Source organism: Polyodon spathula, chromosome 2, assembly GCF_017654505.1.
Source record: "Polyodon spathula isolate WHYD16114869_AA chromosome 2, ASM1765450v1, whole genome shotgun sequence".
Lineage (NCBI taxonomy): Eukaryota > Metazoa > Chordata > Actinopteri > Acipenseriformes > Polyodontidae > Polyodon > Polyodon spathula.
Genome location: NC_054535.1, coordinates 33979991 through 34003148, shown reverse-complemented (window position 1 = coordinate 34003148; position 23158 = coordinate 33979991). Strand labels below are relative to the sequence as shown.

Sequence of the window (23158 nt, the reverse complement as noted above, 5' to 3'; positions counted from 1 at the left end):
AAATGCACACAGACACACACACACACACACACACACACACACACACACACACACACACACACACACACACACTTGTGTTATTTGCATACTGATTAAGAAATGTGACAAAGAAAATTGTAGTTAATGACAATTTATATTTTTCTGTTGAGGCTATGTTGAGAGCAAAAATACCGGTAAACTTAATTTATAATCAGTGTACTTAAGTGTACCATTCATTTTTTGGTTTTTATTTATTTAATTGAATTCAGTAACAACATCAATGACTTTTCCTTTTAGTTTTTGCATTCATTAAGTAAAACAAAACATGGCAGCTAACACACTTTAATAAACTTCTTAATGTTTTTGGTTTTTCTAGCACAGTTTTTGGTTTTGTTTATTCCCTGCTAACCCTAATTGATGCAGTGCTTTTTAAACCGCCCTTACAGAATGGCCTCACCCCTCTTCATGTTGCTGCTCACTATGATAACCAGAAGGTGGCAATGCTGTTACTGGAAAAAGGGGCCTCTCCCCATTCAACTGCCAAGGTGAGCCAACAAGGCAAAGAGACTTCAATGCTGTGTCTGATGCATTTGGTAAAAAACCTTTCTGCATCAGCATCATTGATTGCCTTTGGTATTATGCTTTTAAAGTATGCCATGTTCCCCAGTTTGTTCTCCGTTTTTTGGGTGAATTCAGAAAATTACATTAAATACATTATATGGCTGTCAAGCTGTATACAATTGAAGAAAACTGGATATTAAAAATGAATAAACTGTAATAGTAGATGGCATAAACAATTAGCTGTGTTTCACAACTGGATTATTTTAAACTTGAAAGTATTTTATTTAGTATATAACTATTTGCTCTACTGGAACTAAATTCTTCTGTGGGCCTTTTCTTGCCAGGCTTAGAAACAAGCTAAAATCCTAAAGTATAATTAGTTTGTCGCTGGTGGAAGTGAGTCCACATTACAAATTAAGCACCATTATTTTTATACTGTCATACAAAATAAATATCTACTTAAAAGCTCTGGATTATATGCATCTTTTTAGAAAAGGTGTTGTTGGTATAGATTGTTATGTTTCATTTAAGGGGCTATTCTGCCTCACACATTCTCTCTGTGTGCACACGTAGAATGGATACACTCCACTGCACATAGTGGCAAAGAAGAACCAAATGGACATAGCCACCACACTTCTGGAGTACGGGGCGGAGACTAACATTCTTACCAAGCAGGGCGTGACTCCGCTGCACCTGGCATCACAGGAAGGACATGCAGACATGGTGGGCCTGCTTCTGAAGAAGGGGGCAAACATCAATGTGGGAACAAAGGTAACAGCAGCAAATCGTTTGGTTTTAGTATGACTTATACCATTCACCCAATATCATCCCCATGCCTACAGTTCCTACTAGCTGTTAGTTCTTTACTGGTTTCAATTGTATTGTTTGACGGCCTGAAACAATGAAGAACAAGCATAGGTTAGGATCGAGTACAACAGTAAGGTCAAAGCTAACCAAGGATTTAATGTTGATTTCCTAATCTCTTATTAGCAAAAGCAATATTATGACTGATCTTGCCCTTGATAATCTCGTTCTTTCTTTGCATTTTTTTTTTATATGAAAACAAATGAAACTGTTCATGCTGGTACTTCATTATTTCCTTTGCAGCTGATCACATGGCTCGATTTCCGCATTACAATTTGGAGTGAAACTAGAGCACAGGAAGTCGTTTGGCACAAGGAAGCAGCAAAAACTTTAACTTGCATAGCTTTGTCTTTGAAATAGCTGTGTATTACAACAAAGTACAACAAATAAGCAACACAACCTATTTACAACAAAGGTGAAAGGGATCAGTGATAGTAATTCTAAGAGTTAAGAAAATAAATTTTTGGTCAGCACTCCTTCAAAAGCCTCCTGCCCCACCTAATGCCATCTGTCATGCAACTTCCTACAGCACACTTTAAAATAATTCCAGTGCCCATCTGTGTGCACTGGGCATCTGTTTCTGCTTGTCACATGCACATTTATGATCAGAGGCAGTGAAGATATTGTTGACCTCTCACTGATAGTGTGTTTCAAATTCAGGTAGCGAGAAATGTGTTAACAAACTCTGTGTGAAGAGTAATTAATTAAATGGCAGCGCTATAGAATTTTATAATTGTTAGTTCTGTGTCTGTTTATAGAACAGTGTAAAATTAATTAGGGTTTACAGTCATGCAGGCACATACCTGTTACATTAATGCATCCTTTGGTTCAGTATGATAATTATTTTTTTTCTGATATAAACACATTAGTAACCATTTCTCCAGTGGCCCATCTTTTTCTCTAATCTTTAATTCTTTAGTCTTGGAAGAATTGTATGATACTATTATTGTACATGCCCAGCCTCCTAATTTCAAACATTAGAGGAATGGAAACTGGCACGCAATTACATTCCTGGTTGCTATGTGGCAAAGCAATGAAGGTGTGGACAAATAGTAAAATCATTTTCTTTCTTCGACGATATTTGATTCTCAAGGTTTACAAACAATAAATATGGGTTGTTACCAGTTTAAGTAAATGTTATACTATATTGTTGTTGTGTGTTTTAAAATAGAATGCACAATGACTCTATTAGCATTTGAAAATGTCATATTAACATTTTCTCAATTACTAAACCTTATCACACATTCTTAGATAAACCTCTGTAGGAGTTAGACACTGTCTGTTTTGGGGGTATCCTTTACCACATTATAACAGTACACTACTAAATGTAATTGTTTTCTGTGGCACAAAATGGTCTTAACTATTTTGTATGGTTCCTACCATCCAAATATTCAGTATGACTATCGTATATGCTTTGAGTATTTACAACTGAGTAATTGCCGTAACTTACTGGTCTAGAGTAGAAGCCAGGTGTCATTATTGTCAACTAGACCAAAATAGAAATCAAAAAACAAATAAATATTGGGATGTACTCAAATTATAGTACCAGTGTTTTACTGTTCTGATAGTAAACTATACCCACTGTTTATGTGACATTTACAGACTGGATTGACATCACTCCATCTGGCGGCCCAGGAGGACAGGGTTACCGTGGCAGAAAACTTGGCAAAACATGACGCCAACCTTGATGCGCAGACCAAGGTAACAATCCATTTTTATGTTTAGTACTGCATAGGTATCTGCAGTGTTCACATGTCCACTCCAGTCAAGAGTCCAGCTCCATATGTTGCATGTAGCTGTATGGGAGTATATCACTCCTGCTGTACCCACAGGGATCATTCTGCACATTGATACAAAACTAACAACATGTCTGCATTTGTACATGTATCGTACTTCTAGTAAATCTGTATATAGTTCAACCTAGCATGGTGTTTCATTCTGTGCAAATACACAGCAAAACACGACAGTATCTATAACATCTTTATAGTGTGACTAACTAACCCATTATACATAGACAACAACTTGAGTCTACTCTATGGCTGCCTTCATCTCGCCATTGACTTAAAAAGCTTAATTGCACAACAATAACTATGTCAACTCTTGTCATTTTTGTCTTGTAGCTGGGCTACACTCCAGTGATTGTTGCCTGTCACTATGGAAACATCAAGATGGTAAACTTTCTTCTTCAGCACAACGCAAACGTCAATGCTAAAACTAAGGTAAAAACACCCTATTTCTGTTATGCCTAAAAGGAGTTGCATTAAAGTTTGCAATTTAAAAATGCATGCACATTAATCTGGATGTAGTTAAAAATCATAGAACCAAAGTCTGATATTGACAGTGGTTTCCTTTCAATATTCCCTTTTCCTTTCAAAATTTAACTATTACCATATGAGTCACAGACCTCTAAACCATTTTTCCTTCAAGAATTGACCTAACAGGAGAGCTGGTTCAGATAAGTACTTGTTACTTTTTCTGCTATATATATTTTGCATTTACTGTGTTTTTACACGAATTATATGTGATATTAAAAATAATTGCTGTATTTGTTTTACTTAATACATGTATTTGTACCTTGGCGTAACACTGGGCAGTGTTACCAGAAGGGAGGTCGTCACCACGGCCGTGTCCAGCCTGGGCTGGGACGCTGTGTGGAATGGCAGGGGTGCACAAATTGGGTGGGAACCCCCCTTGGCAGGGTTTCCACATCAATGTTTTAGAGCTGCAGGCTGTTTCCATGGCTTTGCAGAACTTTTTGCATTAGATTCGAGGGAGACATGTGGTTGTCCGTACAGACAACACAACACTGTTGGATTACGGCAAGCTTTTGCTCTGGGCACACGAGAACCTCTCTCGATGGGCAGTACATCTGCCCAGTGTGACAAACTAGGTAGTGGACCTTCTCAAGGGGAATCCCCAGTGCCTCAGAGTGAAGACTTCACCCAGAGGTGGTGAGCCTCATTTGAGAGAGGTATTGGAGATCAGAGATAGATATATTTGCTTCCCAGGAATCAACCCACTGCCCCCTCTGGTTCTTCATAATAGGAGGTTGGGACCCGCTGGCAATAGATACCTTGGCACACCAGTGGCGAGGCAACTGTTATACGCCTTCCAACCGCTCGCCCTGCTCCCGCTGTGTCTGGAGAAAATCAGGCAGCACCGGGCCCAGGAGACTCTGTTTTTTTGGTGCTCAGTCAGGCACGGGGGACCTTATGGCATGCCGACCCATCGAGCCTGCAGCTCTGCGTCTGGCCCCTGAACCGTTGCATTTAGGCTCAGCTCACCACTACCACCCCTGCGCTGACTCGGGAGCAGCAAAGATGAACACAAGCTGTCCTCCGAATCGTGTGCCGTCAATCGAACGCTTCTTTCACTATGCAGCCACCCAGGAGCTACAGCGTTGGAGGACAACGCAGCTCCCGGGCAGCTAACAGGCAAGCCCGCCTGTGTCTGGCCAGACTACAGGGGTCGCTGGTGTGTGGTGAGCCTAGGACACCCTGGCTGACCTAAAAGGCGACACTCAGCCAATTGAACGCTGCCTCCTGGGAACTCCCATCCACGGTTGGCTGTGGAATAGCCCAGACTCGAAACGGCACGTCCAGGCTATAGGGTGCATCCTGCATTCACGCAGAGCGCCTTTAGTGGATGCGCCATTCTATGGTCTGTCTTGCAGCCATGTCGTTAAAGGTCTATCTGGCAGCCATTTCGGCTTACCATGTCAAAATTGACTCGGTCTACCCAGGGGCTCACTTCAGGGCATTTTTTGAAAGGGGCTCGGCGGCTTTGGCCGCCTATGAATTACATTGTTCCTCGCTAGAGTTTAAACATGGTGCTTAATGCACTCATGAAGCCTCCATTTGAGCCCATGCATTCAGCTGAATTCAAATATTTATCTCTCAAAGAGTCTTTCTTGTTTGCTATCACCTCTGCAAAGTGGGTGAGTGAGATACAGGCATTCTCCATTGCAAAAGCTTGCTTAATTTATTAAAGAGACCATGTGGCACGGTAGCATCACAGCCCAAATGGTATTGGCATGGACAGAGACTCAGACACAGAAAGCTACAAGGTTAATGCGCTAATGCAGTTTTAATAAACAAATAAACAAAAATAACACACTACAAAACACTAAACAAAACACATCAACAAAACAAATGGCACATGGGCCAACACAAAAGGTTCTACAAAAACTCACAAATGTAAATAAGGACAGGACAGGACAGCACAACACAGCACATGAAACACGCACCAACATTAGTTCTGCTAATTCTCTAACACACATGAACACCTATTTTATACACCTTGTCGGCTCCAGCCACATTCTCAAGTGATTTTGCAGGGAAGAATTTAACTCCGGCCCTGCCACCCAGTATTCCCCACACACAAAAAACACCCATGCACCGGCAGGGCTTTCACACTGCCACACACCTCCCCTTTTGTGCGCAACACACATGGCCACTGCAGCCCCCCTCCCCTCATGTCCCTCTTTTTCAATGTGGATTCTTGTGGGTGGGTTGATGATCGGGGTTGTGGTGGAGGTGGTCTCCTCACCTCTACCTGCTTCTGCTGGTATGTCCCCAACGCTGACAGCAGTGCAAGGTTTTTCAGCAGGAGCAATGCTGATCATGGCACTGCTGGCAGTGACAATGCTGGTAGCGGTGTGGGGCAGCAAAAATGCTGCTAGTTACCTGGGGCACTGGAGACAACGAGGCTTTTCCCTGTAGTGCTGGAGACAGCAAGGCTTCTCCCTGGGGTGTTAGAGACAGAGGGGCTTCTCCCTGGGGTGCTAGAGACAGAGGGGCTTCTCACTGGGGCACTGAACACAGCGGGGCTGGGCACTCCTGCAGTGGTGGTGGCGCTGGACACTCTGGCGAGGCACTCCAGCTGCTGTTCTTCCTCCTCCTGGAGGGGGCATGTCACTGCGAAGTACCCACACTTCCCGCAGGCAGAACACCAATGCAAGACCTCCAGAGCACTCAGGTAGTTGTCCCAGCTGCCCACCTACTGTGTAGCTGACTGGAGTGCAGGGTTTTCCGGCAGTGGCGATGATGACTCCTCCTTCTGTGGCACTGGAGCTGGCACCAGCTTCTTCACTCACTTTCGGGAACAACAACCTCTCCCTTTCTTTGGCACTCGAGTCGGTAGCTGTTCCTCCACCTTGAAAGGAGCAGCACCCGGTATAGTGCCCGGCCTCTGCACAGCCTCTGCACAGTGGAAGTGCGTCCTCCTTCCATCTCTTTATGGCAGGTGGCTGGGGGTGGTTTTCCTAGAGGAGCCGGTGGGGGAGGAGGGGGGTGTCTTCGTATTGGCCAACATCCTGCCGATGCCCTTCCGTTCCATTTTCTTTCTCCACATTTCTTTTTCTTTTATTTGAATTTTCTTTTTTCTTTTATCCTGCAGTTGAGACTCTAGGTTCGCTATCCGACCCTGACACCATATGTGGCGCAGTAGCATCACAGCTTATATGGTATTAGCACAGACAGAGACTCAAACATAAACAAGGACAGGACAGCACAGCACGAAACACAAAAGACACATCTCCACCTCTATCACCAACATTAATCCTACTAATTCTCTAACACCCATGAACACCTATTTTATACATCTGATTTTACAAGGAGGTATTTAACCCCCCTGCTAGCCAATATTCCCCACACAGACAAACACACACCCTTTCACCAGCAGGGCTTTCACCGTGCCACACTGCCACAGACCAGAACAAAGGTTACACTCAGTCTGCTTTTTTTCCGAAGGCAATCCCGGCATTCCATGTGAACCAGTCTGTGGAATTGGAACCTTTTCATTTGCATCCTTTCAAATCTGACAAAGAGTGATAGTTTTATACACTGCCCAGTTCAGGCCTTGACGTAAAATGTTGACAAAATGTTGGAGGCAACCTTTTGCCTGCTATGGGAAAAAGTCCCATGGTAAAGCCCTGTCTAAGCAGCGGATGTCCAAATGGATAGCAGACATGGTCAGGACTGCCTATGAACTGGCCAACTTGCCCTCTCCAGAAAAGTTCACTGCCCATTCCACCAAGGACATGGCAACTTCATGGGCTTTATTCCAGGTTGCATCTTTCAAGGGCATTTGTAATGCAGCGGTGTGGGCTACTTCCCATATCTTTGCTAGGTTCTACAGATTTAATGGGGTGGATCTTCAAAACCCTTGTTTTGGAACAAGAGTGTTAAGGGTGGCTTCTCAGTCGACCCTTATAACAAAGGCATAGAGGTGAGTTTCTCCCTCAGTTTTTTAGCCCTAGCTCAGGGGTGGCTGACCTTGGTCCTGGAGAACCACAATCCAGCAGTTTTTATAGGTAACCCTTAAATCATAAATTTCTAAAGAATGTAAATTCTTGATCAATTTAGCAGGTTCATTTGTTCAGTTAAATCAGGAGTGGTCAACTCTGGTCCATGAGAGCTGCAGGATGTTCAAGTTTTTGTTCCAAATTATCTCTAAATTACTTAAATGAACAAATTGCTACTTAAATAGAAAAAAAAATGACTAGCTTAACTAGTCAAAATGTAATTGTTCCAAGTCTTTAGAAATTGATGATTAAGGGTTGCCTGTACAACCTGCTGGGTTTTGGCTCTCCAGGACCAGGTTTGGTCACCCCTGGCCACCTTAGATACGTGTTACTGGGGTTCCATATGGTAACGCATAGGGCAGCCTCTCAGCTTAACCTTGTAGCATTCCAGTTGTTCTGCAATATTGCCCTTGCAACGGCTTTGGTACACGTACCCATGTGGTTATATTAGTGTAAGAACATAAGAACATAAGAACATAAGAAAGTTTACAAACGAGAGGAGGGCATTCGGCCCATCTTGCTCGTTTGGTTGTTAGTAGCTTATTGATCCCAGAATCTCATCAAGCAGCTTCTTGAAGGATCCCAGGGTGTCAGCTTCAACAACATTACTGGGGAGTTGATTCCAGACCCTCACAATTCTCTGTGTAAAAAAGTGCCTCCTATTTTCTGTTCTGAATGCCCCTTTGTCTAATCTCCATTTGTGACCCCTGGTCCTTGTTTCTTTTTTCAGGCTGAAAAAGTCCTTTGGGTCAACACTGTCAATACCTTTTAGAATTTTGAATGCTTGAATTAGGTCGCCACGTAGTCTTCTTTGTTCAAGACTGAACAGATTCAATTCTTTTAGCCTGTCTGCATATGACATGCCTTTTAAGCCCGGAATAATTCTGGTCGCTCTTCTTTGCACTCTTTCTAGAGCAGCAATATCTTTTTTATAGCGAGGTGACCAGAACTGCACACAATATTCAAGATGAGGTCTTACTAGTGCATTGTACAGTTTTAACATTACTTCCCTTGATTTAAATTCAACACTTTTCACAATGTATCCGAGCATCTTGTTAGCCTTTTTTATAGCTTCCCCACATTGTCTAGATGAAGACATTTCTGAGTCAACAAAAACTCCTAGGTCTTTTTCATAGATTCCTTCTCCAATTTCAGTATCTCCCATATGATATTTATAATGTACATTTTTATTTCCTGCGTGCAGTACCTTACACTTTTCTCTATTAAATGTCATTTGCCATGTGTCTGCCCAGTTCTGAATCTTGTCTAGATCATTTTGAATGACCTTTGCTGCTGCAACAGTGTTTGCCACTCCTCCTACTTTTGTGTCGTCTGCAAATTTAACAAGTTTGCTTACTATACCAGAATCTAAATCATTAATGTAGATTAGGAATAGCAGAGGACCTAATACTGATCCCTGTGGTACACCACTGGTTACCACACTCCATTCTGAGGTTTCTCCTCTAATCAGTACTTTCTGTTTTCTACATGTTAACCACTCCCTAATCCATGTGTTTCCTTGAATCCCAACTGCGTTCAGTTTGAGAATTAATCTTTTGTGCGGGACTTTGTCAAAAGCTTTCTGGAAATCTAAATAAACCATGTCATATGCTTTGCAATTATCCATTATCGATGTTGCATCCTCAAAAAAATCAAGCAAGTTAGTTAGACACGATCTCCCTTTCCTAAAACCATGTTGACTGTCTCCCAGGACCCTGTTACCATATAGGTAATTTTCCATTTTGGATCTTATTATAGTTTCCATAAGTTTGCATATAATAGAAGTCAAGCTTACTGGTTTTAAAATTTTTGAAAATTACTTCTTTCATTTCTTTGAGTACTACTGGGAGGATCTCATCCGGCCCAGGGGATTTGTTTATTTTAAGAGCTCCTAGTCCCTTTAACACTTCTGCCTCAGTTATGCTAAAGTTATTTAAAACTGGATAGGAACTGGATGACATGTGGGGCATGTTGTCAGTATCTTCCTTTGTAAAAACTTGTGAAAAGTAATCATTTAATATATTTGCTATTTTTTTTTCTTCATCTACGATTTTGCCATTTGTATCTCTTAAACATTTAATCTCCTCTTTGAATGTTCGCTTGCTGTTGTAATATTGGAAAAACATTTTGGAATTGGTTTTAGCTCCCTTAGCAATGTTCATTTCTATTTCTCTCTTGGCCTTTCTAACTTCCTTTTTGACTTGCGTTTGCAGTTCTGTGTACTCTTTCTGCGTACTTTCTTTTTGGTCCTTTTTTAATGCTCTGTAAAGTGTCTTTTTTCGCTGAATATTTTTTTTAATTGATCTATTAAACCATTTTGGCAATTTAGTTTTACATTTAGATTTGTCTACTTTAGGGATGTAATTGTTTTGCGCTACTACATTTTTGAAGAACAACCATCCTTCTTCTGTGGGTGTTTTCTCTATTTTACTCCAATCTACTTCTGTTAGTCTCTGTTTCATACCTTCATAGTTTGCTTTTCTAAAATTGTAAACCTTAGCTTTAGTCATTACTTTTGGGGTTTTAAAAAACACTTCAAATGAGACCATGTTGTGGTCTGAGTTTGCCAGTGGTTCTCTGACCTCTGTTTTAGTTATTCTATCTTCGTTATTTGAAAAGACTAAATCAAGGCATGCCTCCCCTCTAGTCGGTGCCTTGACAAATTGTGTTAGGAAGCAGTCATTTGTCATTTCCACCATTTCTATTTCATCCTTCGTGCTACCCACCGGGTTTTCCCATTTTATTTGGGGGAAGTTGAAATCCCCCATTAGTATGGCTTCTCCTTTGCTACACGCATTTCTAATGTCATTGTATAACAGATTATTTTGCTCACCGTCTGAATCTGGCGGTCTATAGCATGCTCCTATTATTATGCCCTTTGAATTTTTGTCCGTTATTCTGACCCATATTGATTCGGTTTTATTTTCTTTGTCCAGGTTTAACACCTGGGCTTCAAGACTGTTTCTTATGTATAGCGCTACCCCTCCTCCTCTTCTGTCCTGCCTGTCTTTCCTATACAGTGTATACCCACAAATATTATATTCGTCCCCATCACTCTCAGACAACCAAGTTTCTGTAACACCTATCACATCATAGTTACCTGTTAGTGCAGTAGCTTCAAGTTCTAGAATTTTGTTTCTGATACTTCTAGCATTTAGATAAATACATTTAATGGTTGTCTTACCTGAGTTGTTGTTCTTGTTTTGATGTGGTCTCCCTTCTGTTTTTTTGTTGATTTCTCCCCCCTTCCTTTCTAGTTTAAATGCTTCTGAACCTGCTCGAGGATCTTTTCTCCAAGTAGACTAGTTCCCTTGTTATTTAAGTGCAGTCCATCCCGTCTATACAGATAGTCCTCGTTGTAGAATGTGGTCCAATGATCAAGATAGGTGAAGCCTTCCCGTGTGCACCACATCTTCAGCCATGCGTTTTGATTAATTATTTCCAGCTGTCCATATGGTCCTTTGCAAGGTGCTGGTAGTATACCAGAAAATACCACAGTTTTGGTTTTCTCTTTTAATTTCCTTCCTAGCTCTCTGAATTTGTTTTGCAGGGATTTTGGTCTGTCTCTTCCAATGTTGTTTGTACCGATGTGGACGACTACTACCGGGTCGTCTCCTGTTCGTTCTAGGAGCCTGTCCACGTTCTCAGTGATGTGCTTGACCGAGGCTCCCGGAAGGCAGCACACTGTTGTAGTAAGGGGGTCCAAACTGCGAATTGAACTTGCTGTGTTTCTCAATATGGAGTCCCCAACAATCATGACCTCCCTTCTTTTTGTTGTCTGGTCACCACTGTCAATGGGGTCCTGGATGTTGTTCCTTTCATTCTCTTGTTGTTGGCTCTGCTCATCAAAATTCTGAAGTGACTCAAATTTGTTGGTTGTTTCGATTTCTGGTGGTTGTGTTTGACGAAGTTTCTTTTTTTCCCTGCTTCTGCCTACCTGAACCCAGCTGTTCTGACCTTCTATCTCCCTGGTGGCTTTCAGTCTGTTAGGGGTGATGCAGACTTCCATGAATTGTGGGTGCGCCAGTTCCTCAAGATCCTGTTGCTGTCTCACTTCTTCCAGCTCCATTTCTAGCATACTTACTAGTTTATGCAAATCCCGGATCGCGCGGCACTTTACGCACACTTGGTTTAGCTCCACTGAGTTTTCTCGGATCTCCCACATCAAGCAGGTGTCACAGATTACTGGCTTGAAGACCATGTTGAGGGTTTTTTTGAAGTTTAGTTTTTTCTGCAGCCGTCAGCCTGCTTTCAAACTGCTTCTAAACTGCTCTGTACTTTTCCACGCCTGTACTTCTGCCACTCTCTGTCGCTTCCACTCGCTGTCGCTGGGATATGAACTTCAGGCGATTCAAATATTTGTTTGCAGTATTTAAATATGTAGTAGGGCACAGGAGGACAGGCAGTGGTTGACTCTTAAAGTAGAAGATGCTTAACTAATAAAGTACTTCCTCTTTTCCTGGTTTCCTTTCCTTTACCCCGGTTACCTCTCAGAATGGATACACTCCCCTGCACCAGGCCGCTCAGCAGGGCCACACCCACATCATCAACTCCCTCCTCCAGCATGGAGCGAAGCCCAATGCAGTCACTGTGGTAAGTGGTTATGGAAATAATTATGATATGCATTGGAAATAACAAAGTGTGTCTCTTAAGCAGGACTATTGCCTGCATTAAACAAAAAAATTATGTTGTTTATGCGCCTATGAATAATATGGTTATAGCATTAATATAATTCATTAAAATTTAACACATGCCTTTTGACTGCATTCCTCCTTGATCTAGATGGTTCTACCTTTTTTCAATCCTAAGCAAGGCTGACACGTTCCCTGTTTAAACCATTTTGATCTGATACAGGTAGAAAACAATTGGGCTGATTTCAAATATCTTCAAGTTCAGTCCTAGTGGCTAAAAACTTGATAATAGTTTCAAAACTGTTCAGTTACTTTTATAAATTTGCAAGTTAGTGGCTAGCCTTGTGATGTATTGGCTAGTTCATATAGTATTTATGTTGTAAATATGGCAATGACCATACTAGACATATTTAGGACTAAGGTTTGTCTAGTCCAGTAAATACTGTATACCTACTAAATTATCAGTATTGATCAATATGTGTGGTCACAAAAGATCGACAGATTTATAATTTTAAAGCGTTTTCTAAAAAACATACACCATAATTAACTTTTTATATCAGATGCAGGTTTGTAATTCCATAAGAAAATAAAAATAAACATTGTCTTATAAATACTTTAGAAATGGTTAGTTGTTAAATCAATAAGCCAAATCATACTGACAGAAGAAAGAAGGAAAATTACAACTCTTGTGCTATATAGATAAAGTATGTATTCTCTAAATATTAAACTGATGTAATGTATGAAAATTCAGCAGCTTCTGTGTTTACTAACAAACTAAATTTGCATACATATTTTATATTTAAAGATGGCATGATTTTTAAATAGCACTGGCGTTGTAGTTCCAGCAGTATGAATTCTCTAAATATGAAATTAATCTATGTAAATTGTAGTGAGTAAACGCAGAAGCAGTTGAATTTGCATGGTGAAAAGGTCATGTTCTGTGTTTGCTTAAGAGGGAGTCAGGCTAGGACTTGTATCCTCTTTTCTGCTGTGAGCTGCTGTGGGCTTGTTCTCACTGAGAAGGAAGCCAATGCACTGCCCTGATGAGCTACTGCTCATTGGTTTAAAGCGGCCTCCTCTCTCTCCGCAGAATGGCAACACAGCCCTGGCCATCGCCAGGCGTCTCGGATACATCTCGGTGGTCGATACTTTGAAAGTGGTAACCGAGGAGGTCATCACCACAACAACTGTGAGTACTGCACCCTCCTTTTGATATTTCTGTGGACTTAGGATGCACTGACATGATGTGTTGCGATAGTTTGGGAATTAAGAATGACGGACACCTACCCCAGATCTATCCACTGCAACAAACATTTTCTTTATGTTATTATTTATTTATTTATTTATTGTTAGTGGTAGTGGTACTAATCGTAGTCGTTGTACTAGTAAAATTGCTACTTTTTTCTCCCCTACAAGATATGTATAAAATACATATGTTCTGCTGGTGATAAAAATCCACTTCACACCTCTGACAGAGGCATTGTGCATTGGCCGTCTTGTAAGTAAATTCATTATCAGATTAGGTGATGCATACATCCAGCAAGCAGGGACAGCACTTTATAATATCAATGAAAACTGTGACAATTATGTTCCTACTACCAATCGGACATATGAATAATTTTGATAAGAAAAATAAGGTTGAAAAGCTTGCAATGTTTTTGGATGTGGTATGAAGAATGATGAGAAAGATTGAGGGGGTGGCTTGCAGGTCTGACTAGATGGAGTTTTATAAATAGATCTGACTATGAATTAATAATAAAGTGAGATAAGATGACGGCATTAAAATCCTTGCTGGTGAACTCCCAGTGCTATTGAAAGGAAAAAACATATGAAAACAGTACAATCTAATTTCCCTTAAAATTCATAACATTGATTCTTCTTTGTGAGTCATAAAAAATGTGTTTATTTTTAGTCTGGCTTTTCTTTTGGCCAGAACGAGCCCGTAGAATCATTAAAACCAAAATGAGGTAACTGAATTCAAATGAAACAATCTAGAAAGCAGAAAACAACCCTGTTTTTGTTTCTACATACTGTATGGGGTCCTACTGATGTATCACAGTGAGTGAATGAAACCTTGGTTATTTATTTAGGTCTGACACACTAAAGATATGTGCTTTAAATGCTATTAGAATATTTCTTGTTTACTGAATACATATACAAACAATAATTTTGAATGTGTATGACTATAAACATATTTTAATATACATTGCCTGTAATCACTAATAATGTAATCTTTTTTGTGTTTCTTAATCCTAAAAGCTTTTGAAAACACTGAACTAAATAATTAAATTCAGTCACTACCTCAAGCGTGGTTCCCTTGAAATTTGAAGATGACCAACAACCATACTTTTGGGATATGCCTGCCACAGTTCAGGTATTTACTGAGCATTTTATGTCAGCGCTTCCGATAGGCCCTTCAGGGGCGTGATGTCCTCGGTCCCGCCTAATGAGGGAATAAGTTGTCACTCCGTGGAGCTTACGTTCTCTTTTGCTTCTCACAATCAGGATGGTAAGGTAAACTAACCTCTCCAGTTGTGTGATTAAGTCACTGCAAGTTTTCTGTTAGTTCCCCTGCAATTTATTGCTGGAGTCTTGGCTTGTCACTTCCCCTCCACCGGGACGCTGCTCTGCCACAGCTGCTGTTGAGTCGCCTCAACATCAGATACAATGTGTGCTTCCTCCACTGGGTCTGATTCCAGCCCACTGTAAAGTAGACTACACGGATACATTAACTCACCTCTTTGATTTTTTTCGTGCTGCCATTCCGTCTCTTCTTTGCCCCTGCACGTTCTCAAAGTGCTTGGATGCCATCCTAGCCTCCTTGCTGCTGCAAGAAATCAGGGTGTTGATCTACCTGGATGGCTGGTTGATTTGTTCCCAGTCGCAGGAAGGAGTAGTGGCCCACACGGTGATTGTGACGGAGCATCTGGTGAGACTGGACTGAACGAGGCCAAAAGGGGCAAAGTACAGTTTACTTGGGTGTCCGGCTGGATTCCCTTACAATGCAAGCCTACCTGTCAAATGACAGAGTTGCCATCATTCACAACTGTGTAACTCTGTTTCAGCAGGGATTGACAGAACAATTGATGTTGTGCCAGAAACTGTTGGGTTTGATGGGCCGCAGCTTAGTCAGCCATCCATCTGGGGTTACTACACATGCGCCCAATTCAAGCTTGGCTCAATGCCTTCTGGCTACATCCCAACATGTCAGACACGTTGTCTGACTGTGTCTCGCATATGCTGGGAAGCCCTGTGCTGGTGGATGCTAGCCTCTCACCTGCATGAAGGCGTAAGGATGAGAGTGATCCACAGCCATCAAGTAATGATGACAGACGCACCAACTGGTCGGGTTGCTGAACATCCCTGCATATAAATGCACTGGAACTGTGAAAGGTTCACCTCACTCTACAGCATTTCTTTCAAATGCTCCAGAAGAGACATGTCCTTGTCCATACAGATAACATGTCTGTAGTAGCGTATTTCAACCGCCAGGGAGGGCTTCGGTCCCTGGGGTTGCACTGCATAGCCTTCTGGCTATTGACCTGGTCAAAGAGGAATCTGTTATTGTTCCGGGCTGTACATCTATGTGGAGTAGTGAATTGGGTGGCGGACCTCCTCTCAAGGGAGAATTTAGGAATGTTTCGGGAGGGCCTGAGTCGATCTCTTTACGACAGCAGAGATGACTCACTGCACCCTATGGTCCTCCCTCCACCGCTGCGGTGGCCCAGGATGTTCTTGTATGCATTACCGCCAATAACGTTGCTCCCGCCCTTCCTAGAGAAAGTCCAGAGAGAAGAGGCGACAGTTCTCCTGGTGGCCCCCAAATAGCCCAGCAGAATCTGGTTTGCAAACCTTTGCTAGCTGCTGCAAGGCCAGCTCTGGAAGAACCTGCTACACATGGATCTCTTCAGTCAGATGCACTCTCTGGCACCCAGAACCAGGCAGACTCCATCTGTGGGTCTGGCCCCTGAACAGGACCGTCTGTCCACCTTAGGGCTCTCAGACACAGTTGGCAGTACAATGCAGAATGCTAGGGCCCCATCCACAAGGTCATTGTACATCTATAAATGGAGCTATTTCCCAAATTGGTATATGTCCAGAGATCATAACCCCATTTATTGCCCTATAGCAATTATTTTAGTTTCTGCAAGACTTGCTAGAGGAGGGTAAATCACCCTCTACACTGAAAGTGTACCTAGCAGCAATATCGACATGCCATGTCCCCAATGACTCAATGTCCCCAGCAACCCGTTTTCTAAAAGACACTCAAAGGTTACACTCTTCTAAAAGGATGTCCTCCCCGAGTGGAGCCTAGATGTTGTATTGGAGGCTTTCACTATGGCCCCATTTGAGCCTATATTTTCCATAGAGTTGAAATATCTCTCTATGAAGATAGCCTTTTTATTAGCCATCACCTCTGCAAAGCAGATTGGTAAGCTACAGGCTCTGTCGGTGCACAGCTCCTGTATGCATGTTTGAGATGATGGAAATAGGGTTTTATGCACGAACCCCGTTTTCCTCCCTAAGGTGGTTACAGCTTTCCACTTGAATCAATCAGTGGAACTAGAGGCTTTCCATCCCCCTCCTTTTTCTTCGGAGGAGGATCGGAGATTGAATTCCCTCCGTCCAGTTTGGGCATTCAGATGTTTTCTGGATAGAACGAGAGCGCTGCGTCAGTCTGACCAGGTCTTCGTTTGTCATGGTGAAAGGACCCTGGGTCAAGCCCTCTTGAAGCAACGACTGTCCCACTGGATTGTAGACACAGTTTTGACTGCATAAACCAATGCGTCCACCCCCACCTGGAAGAGTTGCCTCGCACTCTACTAGAGGAGTGACTATGTCTTGGGCCCTCTTTAGAGGAGCTTCACTGACTGATATTTGTACCACAGATAGCTGGGCTACTCCGCATACATTCACCAGGTTCTACCGAATCAATGTGGTAGATCCCTCTCCGCCTTCAATAGGCACAAGGGTATTTGAGGTTGCATACTCACACCACAAACATTAATTTAATGTTAGCGATGCATCCCTCATCTGCAGTCCGCTCACACTTCCTTGCGACGGCTTTGATATACTTTCAGCACGGCAAATCTGCTGTGTACTATAGACGCCATTATTTTATTTAAAGGGACAGTACACATACACAACTTAATTAATAAAATTGGCTTGAGAGGGTCCAGATTTGATCCAAAACATGTAAAAAAAATGTATGTTAGGGATTTTTTATGAACTTTGATTGCTGTGTATTATTAATTTCCCCCAAATTACATGTTTTTATGAAAATTTTCAGAAAATGTAATAATAAAGTAAATGGTCAGAAAGGAAGGGGGCCGCACCAAATGTCCTCGCAGGCCGCACTTTAGCAACCCCTGCCTTAACAAATACACTAAAATGGAAGTGAGACAGCACTCACAAAGGCAAATATTTTAAGAACCTAGTACAGTACTGGATTTAATTTAAAGATCTGTGTAGAAGTTTAAAGATAATCGTGACAGCTTTGATATACTTTCCCAAAAGCATGGTTGTGGGTCGTCTTCTAATTGAAAGAGAATGTTAGGTTATAGTTTTAACCCCAGTTCCCTGAAAGAGAAGATGACCAACAAACCTTGCAAGGTCGCATCACTCACATTTGTAGCTTCGATGCAAAAGAGAACGTGATCTCAGCGGAGTGACTTATTTTCTCGGTAGGCGGGACGAGGACATTGCTCCCTAAACGGACCTATTGGCAGCTCTGACATAAAATGCTCAGTAAATACCTGACCTGTGGCAGGCATATACTTATCTGTGACCAGCGTTATTACATTACTTTTGTTGCAAGCTTTTACAGAATTAATACACAAAATAATAGAAACTCTGTAGCTGTATAATTACTGCCTTAATATGGGCAGTACACAGTAGTGAGGATGCCTGAGCTACACTTAAACAATATACCACACTGCGAAACCATCAGAGATCCCTGCACAATGCAAAGAACTACTGGAATCAGCCTATGCTGCCTTCACTGACCCAGACAACAATGCCTTGGTTTTTAATCTCTCCCCTTCTTCCCCTGATAGACGGTGACAGAAAAACACAAGCTGAATGTACCTGAGACCATGACTGAGGTTCTGGAGGTATCAGATGAGGAGGGTGAGTCATTAGTATATTCTATTGTTGAAGCAATCAGCTTGTGTCTTCATGTTGGTATTAGGCTAAAAAGTTGTGTTCACTAATGATTATGTTCCTTGCTACAGTATGTTAAAAACAAACAAACAAACAAAAAAACTGTAAGACAGCATTCTAAAGGTATTTGTTTCAGTATGTTTACTGTCTCTAAATGCATTTCAACAAAAAACACTGAATTAAAAAATAAATAAATGAGGAAATTGATATCAACAGTAAAGTGGAAAAAGCAATTTGAATTGCTATGTATTTCACTGTAATATATATATTTTATTTATTTATATATTTAAAGTGATAAAAAGCTGTAGTATTGAAAAAAAAACCTCTAATTGTATTTATAACTCACAAGACATCCAGTTTTCATGCATTCGTGGGGGGTCCATAATGAATAATGGTTTCAGTATTTTACTGTGTAGAGATTTATTTCACTGTTGTGAACAGGGTTGGCGTGATTGGATGGGATTTGTCATGTCCTTTACTCTCATATTAAATGTACATTGTATGTCGTTCAGCGCGTAGGCAATTGTATGATGAGCAGTTTACTGATGGAGAATCTATCGACTTGGAAGGTATACAGATTTTCAGTGCTCCTCTGGTTATGAAAAAAAAAAAAAAAAAAAAAACATTTGCCCTGTGTCTAATCATAACAGCATGTTTTTTGGTTTTTTTGCAGTACTAAATTTAATGATGTTTATTCAGTACATGGAATGTTATTGTTTGTCATGAATGTTTAACTTGTTTTATTTTCTCTGTAGTACCAGACATTATGATTAATTTTTTTCAAGTGTACGCTCAAGTATAAAACATTCACTTTATTCAACAAAAGTATGTCCAAAATAAACACGATAACGCTTTACTTTGGACATTTACCGGTAAATGTCAAGAATAACCAAGTGCCTTTACCAATAAGCTTTGGTAAATATCTGAAAAGCAGTACATTTCTTCATAATTCCAGACATTTACCAATAAGTTGACACTTACCGGTAAAACATAAGATTTACCAGATTCTGGGCTTCATTCACTAAACGGTGGTAAATGCCCAGAATTAGTGTGGCAGGGGGAAACCATATTGTGCGCAAAAAATGAAGCAGCAGTCGCACTATTCACTATGCTAATTATATGCACAAGTGAGCTAAATTATTAATTTGCAAGTTGTCACATCACACAGAATTATGCACATGGTTTAAACACACACAATTGTTATATATAAGGGCACTTGAAAGAAAAAGTAAACACAGTTCTGAGTGGCACCATTGCCCATGCTAACTCGGCACTTATGTATGACATTGGTATTTAAGTGTGTGACGCAAAGTATGTCCTCTATTTGTCTTGTACATTGATTTATAACGTGTACTTACATTGAAAATAATTGTGGATGACATGTTCTCTCACCACTCTCCCACTGGCCATGTTGTGTGCCTCCTCTGTGTCTTGTGTAGGGGGGTGTGACAGGATTGGTAGAGTGGTGATGTCAGGCCAGATGCAGAAACAATAACAAATGGAAAGGACTGCAGTGGAAAGTGTTTATTTTTAAATAACAAAAATAAATGAAATATTCAAATAAAAACACTTGCTCACAGAGCAAAATAAAGGCTTTAAACAAACAAATCTTGAACACAACACAAAACACCAAACACACAGGTCAGGCTGGGCAGATCGCTTTCACTGATCCTATGTTTATTTATTTTTATTTTTTTCCTTTTTCTCCTCGCTCTTGTTCACTCCTCCGAACACCTACCACTTGCAGCCAAAGCTGCAGGACTTTTATATCATAACCGAGGGATTAACTAGCTATTAATTATCTCATTACCCCTCTGCCATAGTCTGCACAGGTAGAATTGTTATGTGTGCCCTGCCAGCTAATTTAATAATTACTAGCCGACAGTCACGAATTCAAACAAGGTATTTAAAACAAAAACAATACATCATGGCGGATGGCACCTCACTTGTCCTTGCCAAACATTAACAACTACAGTAAAGGCGCTCCATGTGTAGTGCAGATGTGCCCTATATCCTGGGGATCTCAGGTTCGAGTCCAGGCTATGTCACAGCCGACCGTGACCCGGAGTTCCCAGGGGGTGGCGCACAATTGGCCGAGCGCTGTCCGGGTAGGGACGCTTCGGAGTACGTTTAGGGATTACTCCGCCTTATTAGGTCGTCTGAGTTTTGCGACGGCTCACCACGCATCAGCAACCCCTGTGGTTCTGCAGTGGAGCTGCCAGATCTGCGTTGGCCTCCGGCACTATAGGTCTGGTGGCCTCGCTGAGGATCCGCAGTGTGTAAAATGACGGATTGGCACGTTTCAGAGGACACATGCTCCAGCCTCCGTTCCCTGAGTTGGCGGGGGGCTTGCAAGCGGTGAGCCGAGGATACAGATAATAACTGGGCACAATAAACTGGGGAGAAAAACCGCGGTAAAAATTGAAGACGACTAAATAAAAAAAATAAAAAAAACACATAATTATTATTATTAATAATAATATAATAATAATAATAATAATAATAATAATAATAATAATCATAATAATAATAATAATAATAATACAAAACAAATATGCAAGAAGGGCTTTGCCCTGCCCCCCTAAAAGCTGTACTTTTCAGCTGAGGCACCTAGTAAGGTTGACAACCTTAAGTGAATATGGTTTGCATGTCCAATACCTCCCTCGCAGTATTTTGTGACGTAATTTGCATACATTTCCACACATTAGCATTATTCATTATATTTAAATGACTCTAACATGGTACTTTTCCACATGCTTTTTCCCACGTGCTAGGTTGCCTGCTTGGTGTACAAAGTGAAGGGGCTTACTGCATGCAAAACACGTTACCACTGTTTAGTGAATGAGGCCCTCTGACTTTTACCTTAACACAAGGATTCCCAAAGTTTTGGTGATGGAGAGCCAGTTTCAGGAGGTTGCTGCACAAGAGAATGTACCACTCATGAAACCAAAATTTGTCCCAAATCATACCTTTTTTTATTTCCTATACATTTTTGTATTTAAATTAGGAATGTATATATATATATATATATATATATATATATATATATATATATATATATATATATATATATATATTACTACCACTGCAACACCAGCAGCTTTGAAATGTATTTGTATTTTATTCTGTGTCTTGGTGCCACAACCAGCTTAGGTTTGAGCACCAATATCATGCTGTCACATCTTACATTGTCCTGGTCACAACAATTAAAAGATGATAATACCGAAACAGGTACTCTTCAAACTATACCAATTAAACTCTTTTGTGGGTTATTCTTCGGTAGTGAGGCAGAATGCATCTTGACTTGTACAACTAACCACTTCACTAAGAGCTTAATATATGTACAGTGAACTCCGCTTAATTCAGATCTCTGGGGACAATACAAATAGTTTGAGATGTACAAAATTCAAATTAAATAAATTATGTCAATTCCCCCATGGTGTGGACATTTAGAGCTATTTCCATAGTAAATGTGCAGAAATAAAACACAGACTTTACTGTATTTTACCTTGATGCTTTTATTTATTTTTCTTTCTGCAGTCAACAAAATAATCACACATTTATGTTTAAAGTGCAGCATTAATTATTCATAAATCTTCTCCCATTACATTGCTGTAGCCTAACTGTAGTCTTATTCAGAAACACTGTACAAAAAAGAAATGTAACAGTAACAATTTTAAACTGTAGCCGGTACTGTTACTACAGTAGTACTTTCCCCAATAAAAGTTCCAAGTTGAATACCAAAACTACAATACTGTACAAAGCATTTTCCTGATATAGTAGAAGCTGAATACAGTTTTGCTCTTAAAATAATAAAATAAAATCTACAACAGAAAAAATGCCTGTATCCTGAACCTTAACGTTTCTTGCATAAAATAACATTATTTGGATGGTACCTTCACGTCTTGATATCAATCTTTGAGCATCTTCCCCTGTGAAAAGCGATAGGAGACGACAAAATAATAATTTAAGAAAATAAGAAGCACTTTTTCTTTTATTAGGAAGCTCCATGTTATTTTCCTTCAGCACGGCAAATCTACTGTGCACTATAGGTGCCATTATTTTTTTTTAAAGGGACAGTACACATATAATGACCGTAACAACTTAATTAATAAAATTGGCTTGTTAGGGATTTTTTTATGAACTTTGATTGCTGTGTATTAATAATTTCCCCCAAATTACATGAGCAAGTTTTTCTGAAAGTTTTCAGAAAATGTAATAATAAAGTAAATGGTCAGAGAGGAGAGGAGGAGGGGGTTGAGGGTGGTCTTTGGGGGGCCGCACCAAACGTCCTCGCGTTCCGAACTTTGGGAACCCCTGCCTTAACACGTACACTAAAATGGAAGTTAGTCAGCACTCACAAAGGCAAATATTTTAAGAACCTAGTACAATACTGGATTTAATACGAAGATCTGTGTAGAAGTTTAAAGATAATTTGTTTAGCAAGCTATCAACATTCTCTTAGTGTTGCAATCAGGAAAATACCTTTTTGGTGATTTGATTAATGTGGCTAAGAGGGTACCTTGTACAGGTTAACGAATGAATGGCTGGCCACCAAATGCACCTGATTTAAATATCATTGAGAAATTGTCAATACGGAGCTTAATAATGAGAAGAACCATATTACTTAAAAATGTCAGCAGAACAGATACATTAG

At 40.7% G+C, this 23158-nt stretch overlaps 1 protein-coding gene across 15 annotated transcripts in view; it reads left to right on the top strand.

Annotated features, from left to right (window-relative positions):
* Positions 1 to 23158, top strand: part of LOC121295531 (ankyrin-2-like) — a 239531-nt gene that overhangs the window by 168978 nt on the left and 47395 nt on the right. For 8 of the 15 annotated variants that reach the window (XM_041220297.1, XM_041220326.1, XM_041220318.1 and 5 more), the window contains 8 exons: positions 426 to 524; positions 1114 to 1311; positions 3007 to 3105; positions 3525 to 3623; positions 12203 to 12301; positions 13430 to 13528; positions 18396 to 18468; positions 19014 to 19070. In XM_041220297.1, the coding sequence (XP_041076231.1) occupies positions 426 to 524; positions 1114 to 1311; positions 3007 to 3105; positions 3525 to 3623; positions 12203 to 12301; positions 13430 to 13528; positions 18396 to 18468; positions 19014 to 19070 (823 nt within the window). The remainder of the gene's footprint in view (positions 1 to 425; positions 525 to 1113; positions 1312 to 3006; positions 3106 to 3524; positions 3624 to 12202; positions 12302 to 13429; positions 13529 to 18395; positions 18469 to 19013; positions 19071 to 23158) is intronic. The other 7 variants (XM_041220359.1, XM_041220351.1, XM_041220397.1 and 4 more) reach the window with 1 other exon arrangement.